Below are 15,477 nucleotides of genomic sequence, written 5' to 3'. Positions count from 1 at the left end.
GGGTCAACTTATTTACCACTCCTGTCTAAAATGCAGTGGGGTGGAAGTATAAGGTAGCAGAAAATGGAAGTACTCAAGTAAAGTGTTCGATACTTTTTAACCTTTATACAAAATAGTCACCGAGAGTTATGTGCAGTCTTTCTGGAAAGCTATGTTGTCTGAATTTTTCAAAAATCAATTTTCAATCACAAATTATATTCTCTGCAGATGATATCTAAAAACCTGGGCAAAACTAAATGTATACTTTATTTGTGCTTTTCAAGTGTGCAGAGTGACAAAGGGAGAACGAGAGAAAGACAAGAAACACGATAAATTAACTTGCCGCAATTTAAATTGTGTACAATAAACAGTACAAAGGACACATTAATCACATTGAACAGAAGTTATTATCCATTATCTTTATTTTTTAATCTGCTCAGAGCAGGGTCCTCAGCAGCCTCAGACAGGCTATGACAACAGCCTAGAGTGATACGCACTAGAAGATAGTGGTAGATAGGTAGGTCAGTGTAAAGTACAGTGCATTTTGTAACTTTGTGGGGATGCTTTCTTACTGAGAATGTTTAATATTGAATCCTCCTGCATCCTGGTGAGACTAGATCCGGATGCTGCTGCAGGATGACTGCTTGTATTTTCCATGGCTGCCTCAGCTCTCTCAAACCCAGCATGTCTGTCTCAACCAGTATCCATCACTCATATTCACCCATTCGTCATCTCAGAAATGTCCTTTAGCATTTGGAGGAGGAATTAGTGAAGAGGCTGAATAAGGTGTGTGGGCAGAGAAAAAGGATCAGTTGTATGGCTGAGAACAAAGATCATACATACATCAACAACTTTTCTATGTTATACACTAGAACAGGGAGATGAAAAGCACAGTGACAGTACAATGTTTTTAATACCACATTCAATTTAAGAATCAGATTACAGCAGTTCTTTCACAAGATTTTAACTATGACAACTGATATTTTCAATCAGTTTGAGTTCGTTTTTATTTCGACTAAGAAAAATTGGAAAAGCATGGTCTGCCTCTTATTGGAAAAGGAGATAGCACATAGAAATGATACAGAGACAACATATTTTTCAATTAAATGTGTTTTCATTCAGCGAATGGGACAAAAAGAGACTCAACACTTGTTTTTTCAGTGTGGAGTGCTGGGAATGGGCTTTATTGATTGTCCTCATCCAGACTGATCAACCCTAAGCAAGCATCAAAGAGGAACACGGGAAACACTCAGATTTTGCCCTCAGGTTTTGCTGTTGTAGTTATTGGGTTTGATAAACTGTGTTTGTCAGTACATGAGTGTACCTAAATTGCTCCAGGGTGTCTAAGTAATGCTACCTCAGGTGTGTTTATGATACAAAAAGTAGGAAGGGATGGATGTGACATTTTATCCAGGAAAGGACAAATTGTGTAAATGTGTAATCTGTTCAGGCTATTGTTGGCAGCGTTCTGTCTGAGATTCCCACTGAGTCGAGATAATATCCTCTACGAGAGGACGGCAACTGTATCAGAGAGGACAACAAGGGGGGAAAGGGTATGAGGGGGAAGACAAGGTTTTTGGGGCACTGCAAGAGAGATGAATGAATGTTTATGAGCGAAGAAGGAAGGGAAAAGGAAATGAGGAAGTGATGGAGTAAAAAAAGTAGCAGACATAGCCATGTAGGTTGCATTGTTACAGAACGTGAAATGCAATAATGCTGAGGAAACAAGAATCCAAATGAAAACAAATGTGCCTATTCAAACTGACACACATACACAGCTATTATTAGCACGCACACATGCGTACACACACGTATATATATATATATTATATACACAATAAGCACTGACAGCCTATTCTTTACCTTGTGTCTCTTTCTCACTCACCTGTAAATTTTAGCTGCTTTGTCTGAATTGAAACCACCCCATATTGTATATCTTTAACAGCAGCACAGTGACAGGACAGCAAGCAGCAACACAAAGCAGCATCTGTATTGTATTTTATTGCTTCTCACACCAGTTTCTGTAGTTTATTTTAGCTTTTTTGCCATCAGATACCTGAAGGACAAGCAGTGCCGCTTCCTTTTACTGTGAGCCCAAACACTGGGCTTTGGGGAGATGGGGAATTTAGAAAGATAACCCTTCAAAATTAAATTGTCACTGAGTTTGCCGACCAGTGAGGCCTTGTTGGGACAAGTGATGACAGTGTAAAGAGAGGGAACAAATGGGAGGGAAGGGAAAGAGCAGCAGACGAGGGGAGAGAGGGAGAAGGAGCGATGAAGGTGAGGGCTATTGCATATCCTGAGCTGCCTCCAGACAGGAAGCTTCATGCAACCAATACAATGTTTCCAACATGTGCGCTTGGAGGAAGTTTATCAGAATCTCTGAGTTAAAGGTATTTGTACAGCAATTTACACCAGATTTACTGCTCTCCTTCCAACAACACCTGACCATGAATACACTCTCTGCTTTCCACGTTAGGTTTAATTATTTATCAAGTTTGACCGAACAATTGGTCCAGTGAAGCTATACCTTGCCCAGTAGGCAATTTGAGGGTATATGCCATCCCTCTTGTTATAACCAAAATGCTCTCCATCACCTCGTGGCAGAGAGAGTGCAAGGGCCGAGCTGTTACGTTGGTGCGATTGTTTAGTAGTCTAGTCTAGTTGTTCTCAAAATATGGGGTATAGCAGGGAATGAATGACCAGGGGAAAATATGGACTGAAACTAATTTGAATGAAATATGATCTATGTAGGGACATTAAACAAACAAGTGTTTACTGATGCTATTGTGCTGACCTTTATTTTACTAAAATTCAACTATGACCTTTTTTGTGAGCCACTTTCCCTGTCATGTTAATGATTGAAGGAGGATGAAGTGTAAACTTGATTTATTTCTGCCAAAAAAAGTTTGAGAACCACTGATTTAGTCTGCCTCACTCACTGATCTTTTATCTGACTGAAGTTGTGCAAGGTAAAATCTGTGGCGCTGTCCATGGTGCTGAATTAGTAGATGCATTTGTATGTGCGCCTAGTCCCCACCAGTCTATATCTATAATATTCTCTAAACTATATATTATGAATACTTAATTACATACATCATCATATTGTAGACTATATAATCTGTGGAGTAGTGTGAACTTCATGGTCAAAGTGCAGGAACATCACTGTTTATGGGTGTGGGGTCACGGGGTGCTCCCCCATGTTAAAAATTAACGAATCACTGACTGGTCAAACCAATCTTGAAAACTTAATTAACGCAAGACGACAGTTTTTCAGTTTTTTATTTTATTTTTTACCAGACAATTAACGCTGCAACTTCTTAATTATGGCTATTTAACAGTGTGTGTAAATGAGCTGTTGCTGTGAATTTGCCCTTCATCAACATCACACACACACACACACACACACACACACACACACACACACACACACACACACACACACACACACTAAAACACCTACTTGGCACATGCTGTGCAGCAAATCTTTTTTTTCTGTGCTCTAATTGTACTGCTCACATCTCCTACTCACTTACACGGTAATTACTGAACATAAAGGAGCTGAAATGTCTTTGGACATTATGTGGCTTGACTGAAACTGCAATGTGGATTATCAGCTAACCAAATAACAAATGACTGAACAGTATTCTGTGTTTGTATGTGCTCCTCCAGGTGCAGGTGATGTCGAGGAGTGTGGGTTTAGGCGGCAGGATGACATTTGCCAAGCTCCTCCTTCCCTTCCTCATTCTCCACTCTTTCTGTGAAGGTGGGTCCTCTTCATTTAATTAATGTGTAAATCTGTAATGACTAGACTTATTTTATGATTGTGAGGGAAGGCTTTTATTCTTCATCATTTATGCACTGACCCCAAATTCCTGGTGCCGTGATTATATTTTAATTTAATGTAGTGTAGCTTCTCAGTGGCAAAAATATGAGAGGACGGTGGTTTTATTCTGTAGCTATTTTTGTGAATATGTGCAATAGTGTGAATTTGAAGCTGAATAATTGAAAAGGAGTATGTTCACTCAATGTTTCCTGTATAAAGGAATGACGGTTTAAAAATACCACTGTTCCATCAACATTTAACTATAAATCTACCTTTGTTGGACAAATACAGGTTTAAGAATAAATATGTTTTGATCCTTATCTGTGACTTAGTGAAGATTTGACGGCACAATTTCAATTTTAGGAGTTTTACAGCACCTCTCCCTCTTCCTTGTCAGTGCTTCATTAGCTGCCTGAAAGGATTGTCTGTCACTTACTTTCCATACGAGACATTCCTTTTACCTTTTCTTGACTCGTGGAGCTTTTCTTTTCAGCCCCAAACGTGGTCTATTTATTTTTTCACATTTTATCACTGTCATTACTTCACTCCTGCTCTCTTTTTTCTGTCCCCTCCTCCATCGTCTGTCTTGCATAATGTCTTGCATTATTGTTCAGCTTAAGAACTACTTTAAAATATTTCCCTCCTTGCTGAGTGTGTGTCTGTGAGGACATGAGAGAGAGAGAGAAAGAAATGGTGAGAGAGAGCTTCGATGTTGTGGAAAGTCACGTTAACTGTCTCACGGTGACAGGCAGGAGACACCTCCAATCACACACAGCGCTGAAGCAGCGAGGAAAGTTATTAAGTGAATGCCACAACCTCTTTCCATCAAGCACAATGAGTTTATCAAGGCCTTTTTTCTTATGTCTCTGAAGGTCCTTGTGTTTGCTTTGTCTTCCCCTCACTATCTCCTCTTCCTTGCCTTCTCTAACTAACCCATTAGCACACTGACCCTGCACTCCTCTTGAGCATTACCCCCCCAATCCAGCAAATTGGATTGATGATCATTGCTGTGATTATTTTGTGGCTGTAATCAATCTGCATTCAGCTATCCAAGCCTGACGCAGTGCCTCGTAGTAATTAAGCCACAGGTGTAGACGGGAGCTTGTTAACCCTCCTCCTCACCACCCCCTATCCCGTGAAGCACGCTCCATGTTCTTGGCACCCACTAAGAGCCACGCTGGCAAGCCAGAGATAAGCATCTTCTTCCGCACAGGCGGGCACATGACTGAACATAGAGCTCCCACTTTCAAAGCACTGAATCACTCTATCAAGCGCTCTCGCTTCAAACAAGTTGGCTTCCCCTTCTCTCGCTTCAGTGTCTCTGTGGTCTGCCGCCCAGCTCAGCTGATCAAAGACCATCAGCTTTGTTCCCTGATCTTCCCAACAAAACAGCTTGTTTCACATTGCCCTCTGACACTGCACAACCTGCCCACAGCAGACTATTAACCCTTAAACATGCCCTCAAAAGTACGGTGCTGTAATGGATCACATTCCGTCCTATACAGAGAAATCAATATGAGGTAAATACAATTTTGGCCTGAATATACTATGTACATAATGTTTTGATTGAAAACACACTCACACTCCAAATGTGTGCAGTATATTTAATATGTTAAAAGTTGTGTTTATCCCTTTTTTATCACAGCACTTAGATTTACAGCTTTCCACAGCATAAATTTTTAGTCTGATGGCCATGCAGTGTTATAAATTAACCATGGTGTTTTCATACGGACCTCGGAGGCATGAATGACTCTACCTACGGACAGACCATGTAAACGATTTATAAAAGCATGAAAATAATGACCAAAACTGACAGCAGCACAATTCTCTGTGTGTAATTGATGTTCTCAGCTTACACTGTTTTATATTGACTGCTAAGTGCTTTTAAAAGTGGATAACTGCGAAACCTTTTTTAAACAAATAGGGAGATATAAATAAGTGGCACTGTGTATGATTTGTATAGTTCTTTATCTAAATTTGACCTAAAACGAGGGTAGGGTTGTTGTTCAAGGTCACGTTATGCATTTCTCCCGCTGCTGAGTGATTGATGTGCTTCAGAGATGTGTCTGACATAGACACAGTCAATCAGCATACAACAGTGAGCAGATATGAACAGTCAAACATCTAAAATGGGTAGACATATAGTAGGGACGAGAGAAACACTCACAAGATATAAGAACAGTAATAGAAACTGTTGTTTGGACTGGCCTTCAAGTATAAGGCTGCTGCATGAAAACAATAACCCTGTGTAAAACCATGTTGCAGTGGATGGTAGAGGTGTGAATCTTCACTGGCCTCACGATTCGATTCAATTACGATTCAGCTGTGAACTATTTGAATGCAAAACGATTCTCGATGCATCGCGATGCATCTCAGTGTATCGCATCCTCAATGATCTATATTACTGCACGTGGCTACTTTTCCATCATTTCAATTCCCCTTTTATTCAGAAAGTCCCTCCAATAATCATACTACAGCAGTCTACAAAATAAAAGCTGCATCTTTTCAATATCTGTACCTCAGTACATAAACATTACAAAAACAAAACATTTATCCATCTGCAGTGCATTTCACGTTTGTTGTAATCTACAATATTGTTTTCACATGGCAGCTTTAAGATACAGTAAGGCATCTATTAACTCTGCTGCACACACCTCTCTCAGAGTTGGATGGCAAAGTTGACAGCACCTCCCCAGATCTTGGCTGATTAACTGGGCTTGTTGTTATTATTTATGGCTGCAGATGTTAGCTTCAGTTGAAAATGGCTAACATGATTAGTAATTATTATTCATAGTTCATAAGGTCTGACAAGCGTCCCGAGATGTCCATTTTAAAAAATACTCGGTGAGTTTTTCACTCACAGATGATCTCTGCCTCCCTCCTACATAGGTAATGTTAGCCTAATGTCCGACCACAATTCAACGCGTGGGAGCAAAATTGCGACATAACTTTATTGTCCAACTGAGGCCGGACAATCAACAGTCAACATAAGCTGCAGATTCTCGATTATGCTCTGTGTCATCCACGTCCGCATCGCAATGCATCTTATAATCGAGAAATTTCCACACATTTAGTGAGTGGTGGAGAACTGCATAAACAGGACCTATACACATGCATTATTGTATGGAGAGCAACTGACACTTCCCCAGCTACCACACTCCGTACAGACTGGTCTGGTCCCCAAACCCTGTCCCTGCATACTGTGCTACTGCCGCTCCAAAGATACTGCTGTTTCGATTTCTTAAATGCTTTTTTTCCTGCTTTAAGCACCACAAACCAGCTCCATCTTGGCTGTCTGCTTCTTGATACTTTTGTCAACAGTTCCTCCCACTTGGTCCAGTTTTACATTTGACACTAAGGCTTCTAATCCAGCAGATTAAAGAGAAAGTTAGGACGGATTTTATATAGGATTTTTAGAACAGAACATTCAGATGCTTCTTAACCTAAGATTTAGTCAGTTTCCTAAGACAAAGACGGAGCCATTGACCCATTTTACATTACAATGCCTGTATTACATTCAGAGGTACACAGGCTGCACTATGTACACACCAGCTTGCACATCTGAGAATAGCAGAATTAAAGGATTGCCTGTGCTGCCAAAAGATCAATGGCACCGAGCTGGGAACATGTACCAAGATAGGTATTCTTAAAAAATAAAGTTTACTCAGTTTATATTAGCTACTCCGAGCAAGACTTGTCTAGCCGAATAGGATCTCTTGGTCAGAGCTACAAATAGCGACATTTGTGAAGTACATTCTAGGTTGAAGGACTGAAAGTAACAGGTGACGTTTCTCTTTATGAATCTCTGTCATTACATAAGTGTTGATATGTTTTCCTGTGAAAACACGTGACTGGCACCTTTCTGTTTCTTTTACACAAAAGCAGCTGTGGTCACCTCTAAATGTCAGCACACGTTTCCAGATGTCATACTCTGTCTTCCACGGAATGCATCTGCTCCAGTACTCACACAGTGTCATACACTGAATATATTTGCCACAGCCACTTATACATTCTCACACACTCTATATTTGCCACAGTCCACATTTTGGAGGGAGGGGCCATGCTTTGTTTGGAAAACGGTGTGAAAACAGCCTTTGAATTAAACAGTGGAACAAGGGTGTCTGTACTGGCATCAGCTGCACCAATTTGATGTTTCAGTTCAAGTGCTCATTTTAGTGGTGTTTTTGCCCCTTCTTGAAGATCTCTTTACAAACGGTGATGTTAAATGCACCAAAAAGGTGTCAACGACCTGCCAGACACGAGGAGCAACATTTATACATTATATATATATATATATATATATATATATATATATATATAAAGCATATTTATATAAGTTTTCAGGCTAGTAGTACTCTAAGAAGTAAGTAGGCTAGTAATAAGTGATCTGTCACACTATAGTGTACTGAAATTGACAAGATGGTGATTATTCATATAATATTAGCTGTTAATCACTTGAGCAACATAATCAAAGCCTGACTAATATATAGGTTGGCTGATATAGGCCTATCACAGATATATCAGTAACTGTAATTAAGTTGTCATATATGCGTCCATATGAAAACTTTGGTTTTAGAGATTACAGTGCAGAAAAAGATGCTAAGGATAGTTCAAATTGTTTTAATTTAGATGAAGTTCTTTCACTTTAGACAATATAGCTAATTGTTAAACTGTTAAATCTCCAGCCTCTGTTACATGTCTTTGTCACAAGTGTTTGATAGCCACATATGAGGGATAATTTTGAAAAATATGTGTATATCGGCCAAAATATAGATTTTTGTACTCTCTAATGTTTGTACTGGCATCGGATGAACTCAAACACTTACCTCAATAGATGGTTTTGGGTGAAATTTAAATGACCATTCTTCCTCCTCTCGTTATCACAGGCTCCAACCAGCCACCTCGCTTCCTGAACTACTTCTTCTCCACCTACCTTCTCATCTATGAAGATATGCCCGTCGGTGAGTCTCTGTGGAGTGCCTGCATGTTGTTTTCTGATGTATCACTGTAAAGGTGTCTTTGTGCATTGCTTTGCCAACTTGTTTACTGCATAGAAATGGTGTGTCCTCTGTATGTCTTGGATATAAAACTGAGAAAGAGAAAACAACAAGTAAAGAGAGCCGTGATAAAAGACACTGACAGTGATGGCAATGGATGTCCTCTATCAGGACATGTGTTTGTTTTCGTATGTGTGTGGTGTGTCTGTTTGTGTGATGAGAAGGAAACTCCAGAGCTTGGTTGTTTGAGTGATTCTCTGTAATATATAACTGCAACAGAAGAAAGCTGGGATGCTTTGGATATTTTGCATCCTGTTGTTCATGTGTGGATGAAAGGGATTGTCCAGATTTCATATATCCATGTTATCATAAGCTTGCTTTTATGTTGTGTGTCGGGGTTACGGTATGAATGCCACAACACATGGCTGAGTCCAATTCCTCCAGGATCTATAATTCCCCCTCCTTATTTATTTTTTGTCATTTTTGTTGGTTGCAGTGATTGACAGGGCAATTTGGAGATGTCTGGCTTTTCATCTTCTTTGAGGGTGTCAGTGGCTTAGAATTAAAATCCTTTATATTGGATTGATTTTCTAGAAGTTTTTTTTTTTTTTTTTATCACATGACCTTTACACTCTGCCAGTCTGTCAACACTCCCAATCTGAGTCATGGAGTGTTGGCTTATCCATGTCTACACCCTCAGAGTTGCTTTATGTTAGTGGCTACGAGTCACCGGCACTGTCAACCTGGATTTTTTTTTCCTTTCTCATATTTTTTCTTGGGGTCATGAAAGTTCAAATACATCACTGGGCCTCCATCATCATCACTATTTCAGTCACTTCGACTTCAGCATCTCCATCATTATCTTAGTTACGTGTTTTGCACTGCAGCCAGGGAAGGTTACAGTATCCCACAGAGCCTACAGTAAATCATCATCACCATGACCCCAAACAACATTACCCTCATGCTTGCCCAGTGTGGCATCTTTGTCCAACAGTACTAAGCAGTTTTTGGCAGAAGGCCATCTCTTCTTTCTCTGCTTGTGTCCCAACCAGTGAAGGGCATGGATGTGTTGGTGGGTGGCATTGCTAATTTCCCTAACCACTCTGCCCAGGTTGCCCTCTGGCCATGAATCATTGTGTCCTCTCCTCAGGCAGCTGGGCTCCGGTCCAGCAGCGGCTTCCACTGGTCCAGAGAGCTGTCAGTCATGTCTCTGGCTCGGCCTATGATGGCTTCTTCAGCGGTGTGATTATGAGGGTGGGCTGAGTGATCGGACAGTGACAATTTGTCAAGATTATTGTTTATTAGCTCAGCAGATGTCCTCGTCGAAGAGGCACTCCAATTCATAAACACATGAACACACAAGCTACTGAGTCAAGTGTGTGTGTGTGTGTGTGTGCATGTGTGCATGTTTGTGTGTTGTATTTGCTACATTGTGAGTACCAGAGCAAGTTTTTAAGCAACAGAGTAAAGACATTTTTGATAGTGAAGACATTTAGGCTGGTCCTCACAATTTCAAATAGCTGTTTGAAGGAAGAAATAAGTTTAGGTTAGACATTTATTTGTGATGATTAAGATTAGAGTAACGGGCTAGGGAATGCTTTATGTGTGTGGTTCCCCCCCAGAAAATGAGGTTGATGTCTGAGGCCTAACCACCTCCCCAAGCACTGGGACTTTAAACTTAAGGCATCCAGAAAGTGCCAAATAAAAAAAAGGATTTTTTTGCCTGTCCAATCATAATTCATGTCCAGGCACACTGGGACTCTCACAAAAACACTCAATAAGATCTGGCTATCTATCAATTGTACAGGTGATGTAATGAACAAACTATTTCCCAGTCCAAAATATGTTGTATTATTTTTTTTCTCCATAACCATCTGGTGACCCCTGGCAATGAACTCGCAATCTCCATAGGTGTTGCACCTCCAGCTTGAGACATACATTACGTCAATTAGGGTCATCACAAGGATAGAAGTGTGTGTGTGTGTGTGTGTGGTTTGTAAGTAAAGTTTGTGACATAGTGGAGAACAGCATAAGAACCATTTCACCACAAACACCCACATGTTTCCTCACACACAGTCAAGATTAGTTATCATCCAGCCCACCAGCTTAATAGAGTAGCCCGGCAGCAATTTCAATGCTGACATCGCTCTTACTCTTGATTTGAATAAAGGGTAGATTGAAAATACATATTTTCTCATCTCAAGGTTCAGTGGAAAGATTGTGCGAAGAATAAAGAATTGTTAAATTGGACTTTCAGGGCACAATGGAGGCGGTTTAATCATATTCAAACCTTCATACATTTCTCTATACTTCATTAGGCCATCATTTTACCACAGATGTGATGAACACAAATGAGCACCTGTCTGACTGAAGCCAAACTGCATAACTTGAACCTGGTGATCAGGTTTCCACAGCCACGTGATTGGTCGCTTTCAGTTACCGTGGAGGTTGTCAGGCTGTAGTCTTGGTGATGATATAACAACTTGGGGTTCATTGGAGCAGTTTGTGTATTGACTGCACAGTAGCACCATTGATACTGTGAGATTAGCAAAGCAGACTTTTTCAGTTAAACCATGTCTGCATGCATGTGCACACGCTCCCAACTCTATCTGGCCTCGCCTAGGCAGCAGATCAGTGACTAGAGCTCCGTATGGCAGGCAGGAGCACATGATTATTTATCAGAGAGATGAAGGAACACATCTAAAAACCATAGATATTTGATCTGAGACTACACCCGCTCCTCTCCCCCTCTCACCAGCAAGGGGTTTGGTCCAGGAACCAGCACAAGGTGTTTGAAGGAGGATGCAGAGATGCGAGCTATAAATACAGGTGTAACACAATGGGAGATGACCCCACACTGATATATATATATATATATACTGTCCTTTAACTCTGAGTCCAGTACAGTTTTAATTGTCTTTAATGTAGATTCATGGCTGAGACTGAACCCAAGAGGAATCTTTGGTCCCCACTGGTATGAATGATGCCTGTGATGCGTGATTAGGCTGCATTAATGGTTTGCTGTACACTGCAGTGATATGATGCATCAGATGTTCTATTTAAATATTGACGAGAGGAATATTTCACAGTGTTTAGAACAAAATCATCTATTCTCTGCACGCCGGTGTGTTCTCTGTGTGCATTTAGTGTGAGTGTGCATGCATCTGTCCACATTTCAAGAATTTTTGTCACATCCAGGCATTGGGATCATTCACTCTTTGGGATGGGGTGGCAGCTAAACAGAGGAGCTGATGTTTAAATGCAGTGGCAGATAACAGTGTGCGTTGTGTCAGGAAATGGGATGTGTAATTAGACCGAGAGAACGCTTTGATTAAACGCTCTCATCTCCTAATCCACTTTGCCCTGATTCGGCAGATTAAGCTCTCTACTGAGTAATTAACTTGTGGAAAGAACACAACATTTGTTCAAAATAAGAAACTTCCACACTCTGCTGGGATGGCTTGTGCACATCTTGTAGTTTATGCCAGTTGAGCATAAGGCTTCAAATTCCGCTTAGGCTAACATTATTAAAACACGTGTTCAGTTAGATGGGATGAGTTATTGTATACATTCAAATTCAATTATTTTTACTGAGGAAGTAAGAAGCCTCAGAGGGCAGAGAGTACAACAGGAGGGAAGCTTTTGGAGCTATTCATTACATGAGTGAATGAAGTAAATTGAAGGTCTCTCTCTCTCTTTCTCTAACAACCATTTCAGTCATTGTGAGTCGTTCATATCCATCAGCGTCCTTGTATCCTTTGTCATTTAACAAAAGAGCATGAAATTTCCAATAGAAAAAGACTATAAGAAACAATATTATAGCCCTTATACTCCAAAACATCACACTTACCAGTTTCAGTGCGAGGTGGCAGTATACCAGCTCTTATTTCAGCCGAATAGACTTTTCTTACCGCATATTTCCTTGGTTATATATTTTCTCTTCTCTTACAATGCCAGGAGGGAAACATTGCTCCAGAGCCAAGACTCAGCCAAAGTTTTCAGCCATTTTTTATGTTTATGTTTTTATGGTCCTGTGCATCAAAAATGTAGTATCTTAGCTGCAGTTTTAGGACACCTTTTCTTTTCCACTCGCTCTCCTCTGCTCTCTCACATTCTTCTACTGCCACAGTAAATACCTTGCACTTTTAATTAGCTCCGTGGCATTCCTAATTCAATAATAATTAAGGCGCGGGAAGTAGCCTCAAGGAACAACTTATTAAAGCCTTCCCCGAAACGTGTTGATAATGTCTGTGTACTTTCTCCCCAGCCAATTCCCCACTGTCAGCTGCCCAGCTCAATCTACATTAACTATGGCTTGTCAAAACTCTGTCCTGCGGACACTGTCTCTCTTTCTCTCTTTCGCAGCTGTCTGATTCAGTATATTGATTATGTTAGCTGCAGTCATAAACAAAGCAGCGTTTGTAACTAGTGCTAACTATTGTAGATTGATGATATTGTCATGTGAATGCTCCTTTATCTTGATTGGACCTGATGAAGAAGCTTCATTGAGCATCTGAAAGCCCTGATCATATTCAAGAAGTTTTCCTTTACTGAATATGTGATTGCATTATGGATTAAAAATAAATGTGTAAGTGTGACTTTGCAAATCTGAGTTTAAGTGCTGCATTTGCTCTCTGCTTTAAGTTCTGGTTGAAATTTCATGGTTCAGGGTCTCAGATTCCTTTAATAATTTAATAGACAACAACATATCGTATGCATTGTGCCATCAACTGTTCTATTTCCATTCCTACACCAATGAAAAACATTTTAGAAGCAGACATCAATGTATTTTATTTTTATGTTAAGGACTACAGGAAGAATATGTGCTGCTTGGAGACAAAGGCTTTTTTCCCCTGCTCAAGAGGGTTTTTGTGTTTAGTGTTGTGAAATCCATATTTGACTCCCCGTCAGTGACAGTTAGCTGGAGATAAGTGCTCTAAGTTTTCTGCTGCTGATCAAATGATTGGCCAGACCATTACCTGGTTGGAGAGAACGGCCTCCTTACCTGACTGACTCTACTGATACACATCACTGACCGATCAGCTGATTTGCACAGTAGTGTGAAGGAGAGCCAAGCATGCACATACTCTTGCTCTGTCTTTAGCTCAGGGCTGTTACATCAATGAGCCCTGTGACACATTTCAGATAAAAACCCCTCTTTCCATTTGTCTCTCCCAACTAACATCAATATGTTTTTGCCCCACTGCACCATCTCCTTTAGCTCTGACACATTTTAGCCTATGTGGAACTCCTGACAAGATGTCTATTATGGAAACACAAATTCTTTATTGAAAATACCACCCATGCAAATGTGTACTGACATTAGGTATGTTAATTAAATTTGTATCTAGATTAGAAATTCATTATGACAGCGCTCAGACTAAACATCAGTCTCAGTAACCAAACTCGCTGTCTCAAGTTCACATGCTACCAGGTACGTAAGTATGCAAGCGATTTGTTCCAGTGGTGACCAACAGACCAGACTTGTATGTTTCCGGGGGGGGGTGTGTGTGTGTGTGTGCGCGACTGTGTGAGTATGAACAGTCTGTTAAACAACATCCATATACAGTAAACCAACCCTGAATGAATTAGTGTAGAAACAACTTACCCAAACACTGTTTTGGAGCAGTGGTCAGAGCTAAATGTACCCCACAATGCATAACTATCTAGTCCACCACACCAGTTTAGTTGTGGGCAGTAGTGCATGTACATCATACCAACCATGAACTTATTTAAGTTCCTTGACATGACCGATTTAGCATGAATCCATTCAAACTCTTTGACATTATTGCTAATCGTCCTGTTGTACACACCAACAACATTTGTAACATTTACATGCAATGGTTTATACGTGGGCAGGGTTAGGAAATAGATGGCATGTGCTATTGTTGGAAAAGCAACAAAGAACATAATTAATAAAACACAATGTTGGAACAGAAATTAAACATAAATATTTAAGTCTATTAACATAACACCTGCTCCTCTCAACACATAGATTTAGTATTATACATGCCTTAATACTCTTGAAAACTCTTTGTGGTTGTTAAGTGCTCTTTTTCTCATTTTGTCAGTTTTACACTTTACCAACGTAACTCTCAAACAAACCACAGTTATATCGATGTTTATATTGTAATAAAAATGGGCATCATATGGGCTTTACGTTTTGGTATTGCTCCACAGGAAATGAAAATATCAAATGGGACAAGATAATATCATTTTGTGGTAGAAAAACTTTAATATGTTTAATTTGCATTGAAAAAAGACTTCAAAGTAAAGTAGTGCTCAGAAGTGGTTGGTCAACTGCGACAAACAATATATCCAAAAGGCAACAAAGGATCCAGTTTTTGACTTGTAAACACAAGAAAAACAAACCTGTTTTGTGTAGTGGGGGAGGAGAAGTGTCTCTGTAAATGTTTTATGTTTTCTTCATCAGGAAACATAGTCTAAAACCTTCTGAATAAGTGTGAACGCTTAATTTATTTTTTTGACATTTTAAATATCTGAAATTACCTCATCAGGCTGGCAGATTGTTTCCTAGAAGACTAGAAGACATCCAAGAATATTTTGCATGTCTTTGCCTCTACAGACCAGATAATCCTGAGCAGAAACAGAAGCATAAAAAGAGAAATAAAGAACAATGAGCAGTGGTGAAATGAAAGGGTAATCAGGATATTG

General features: G+C 40.0%; 1 protein-coding gene across 3 annotated transcripts in view; it reads left to right on the top strand.

Moving 5' to 3' along the window:
- cdh23 (cadherin-related 23) overlaps positions 1 to 15,477 on the top strand; it is a 174,082-nt gene that overhangs the window by 12,666 nt on the left and 145,939 nt on the right. For all 3 annotated transcript variants that reach the window (XM_084375965.1, XM_084375966.1, XM_084375964.1), the window contains 2 exons: positions 3,652 to 3,745; positions 8,692 to 8,766. In XM_084375965.1, the coding sequence (XP_084232091.1) occupies positions 3,661 to 3,745; positions 8,692 to 8,766 (160 nt within the window). In that variant the 5' untranslated portion in view covers positions 3,652 to 3,660. The remainder of the gene's footprint in view (positions 1 to 3,651; positions 3,746 to 8,691; positions 8,767 to 15,477) is intronic.

This window comes from Pagrus pagrus (assembly GCF_965226575.1).
Source record: "Pagrus pagrus genome assembly, chromosome: 15".
Lineage (NCBI taxonomy): Eukaryota > Metazoa > Chordata > Actinopteri > Spariformes > Sparidae > Pagrus > Pagrus pagrus.
Note: the sequence above shows the minus strand (reverse complement) of the source record. Positions and strands in the feature narration are given on the sequence as shown.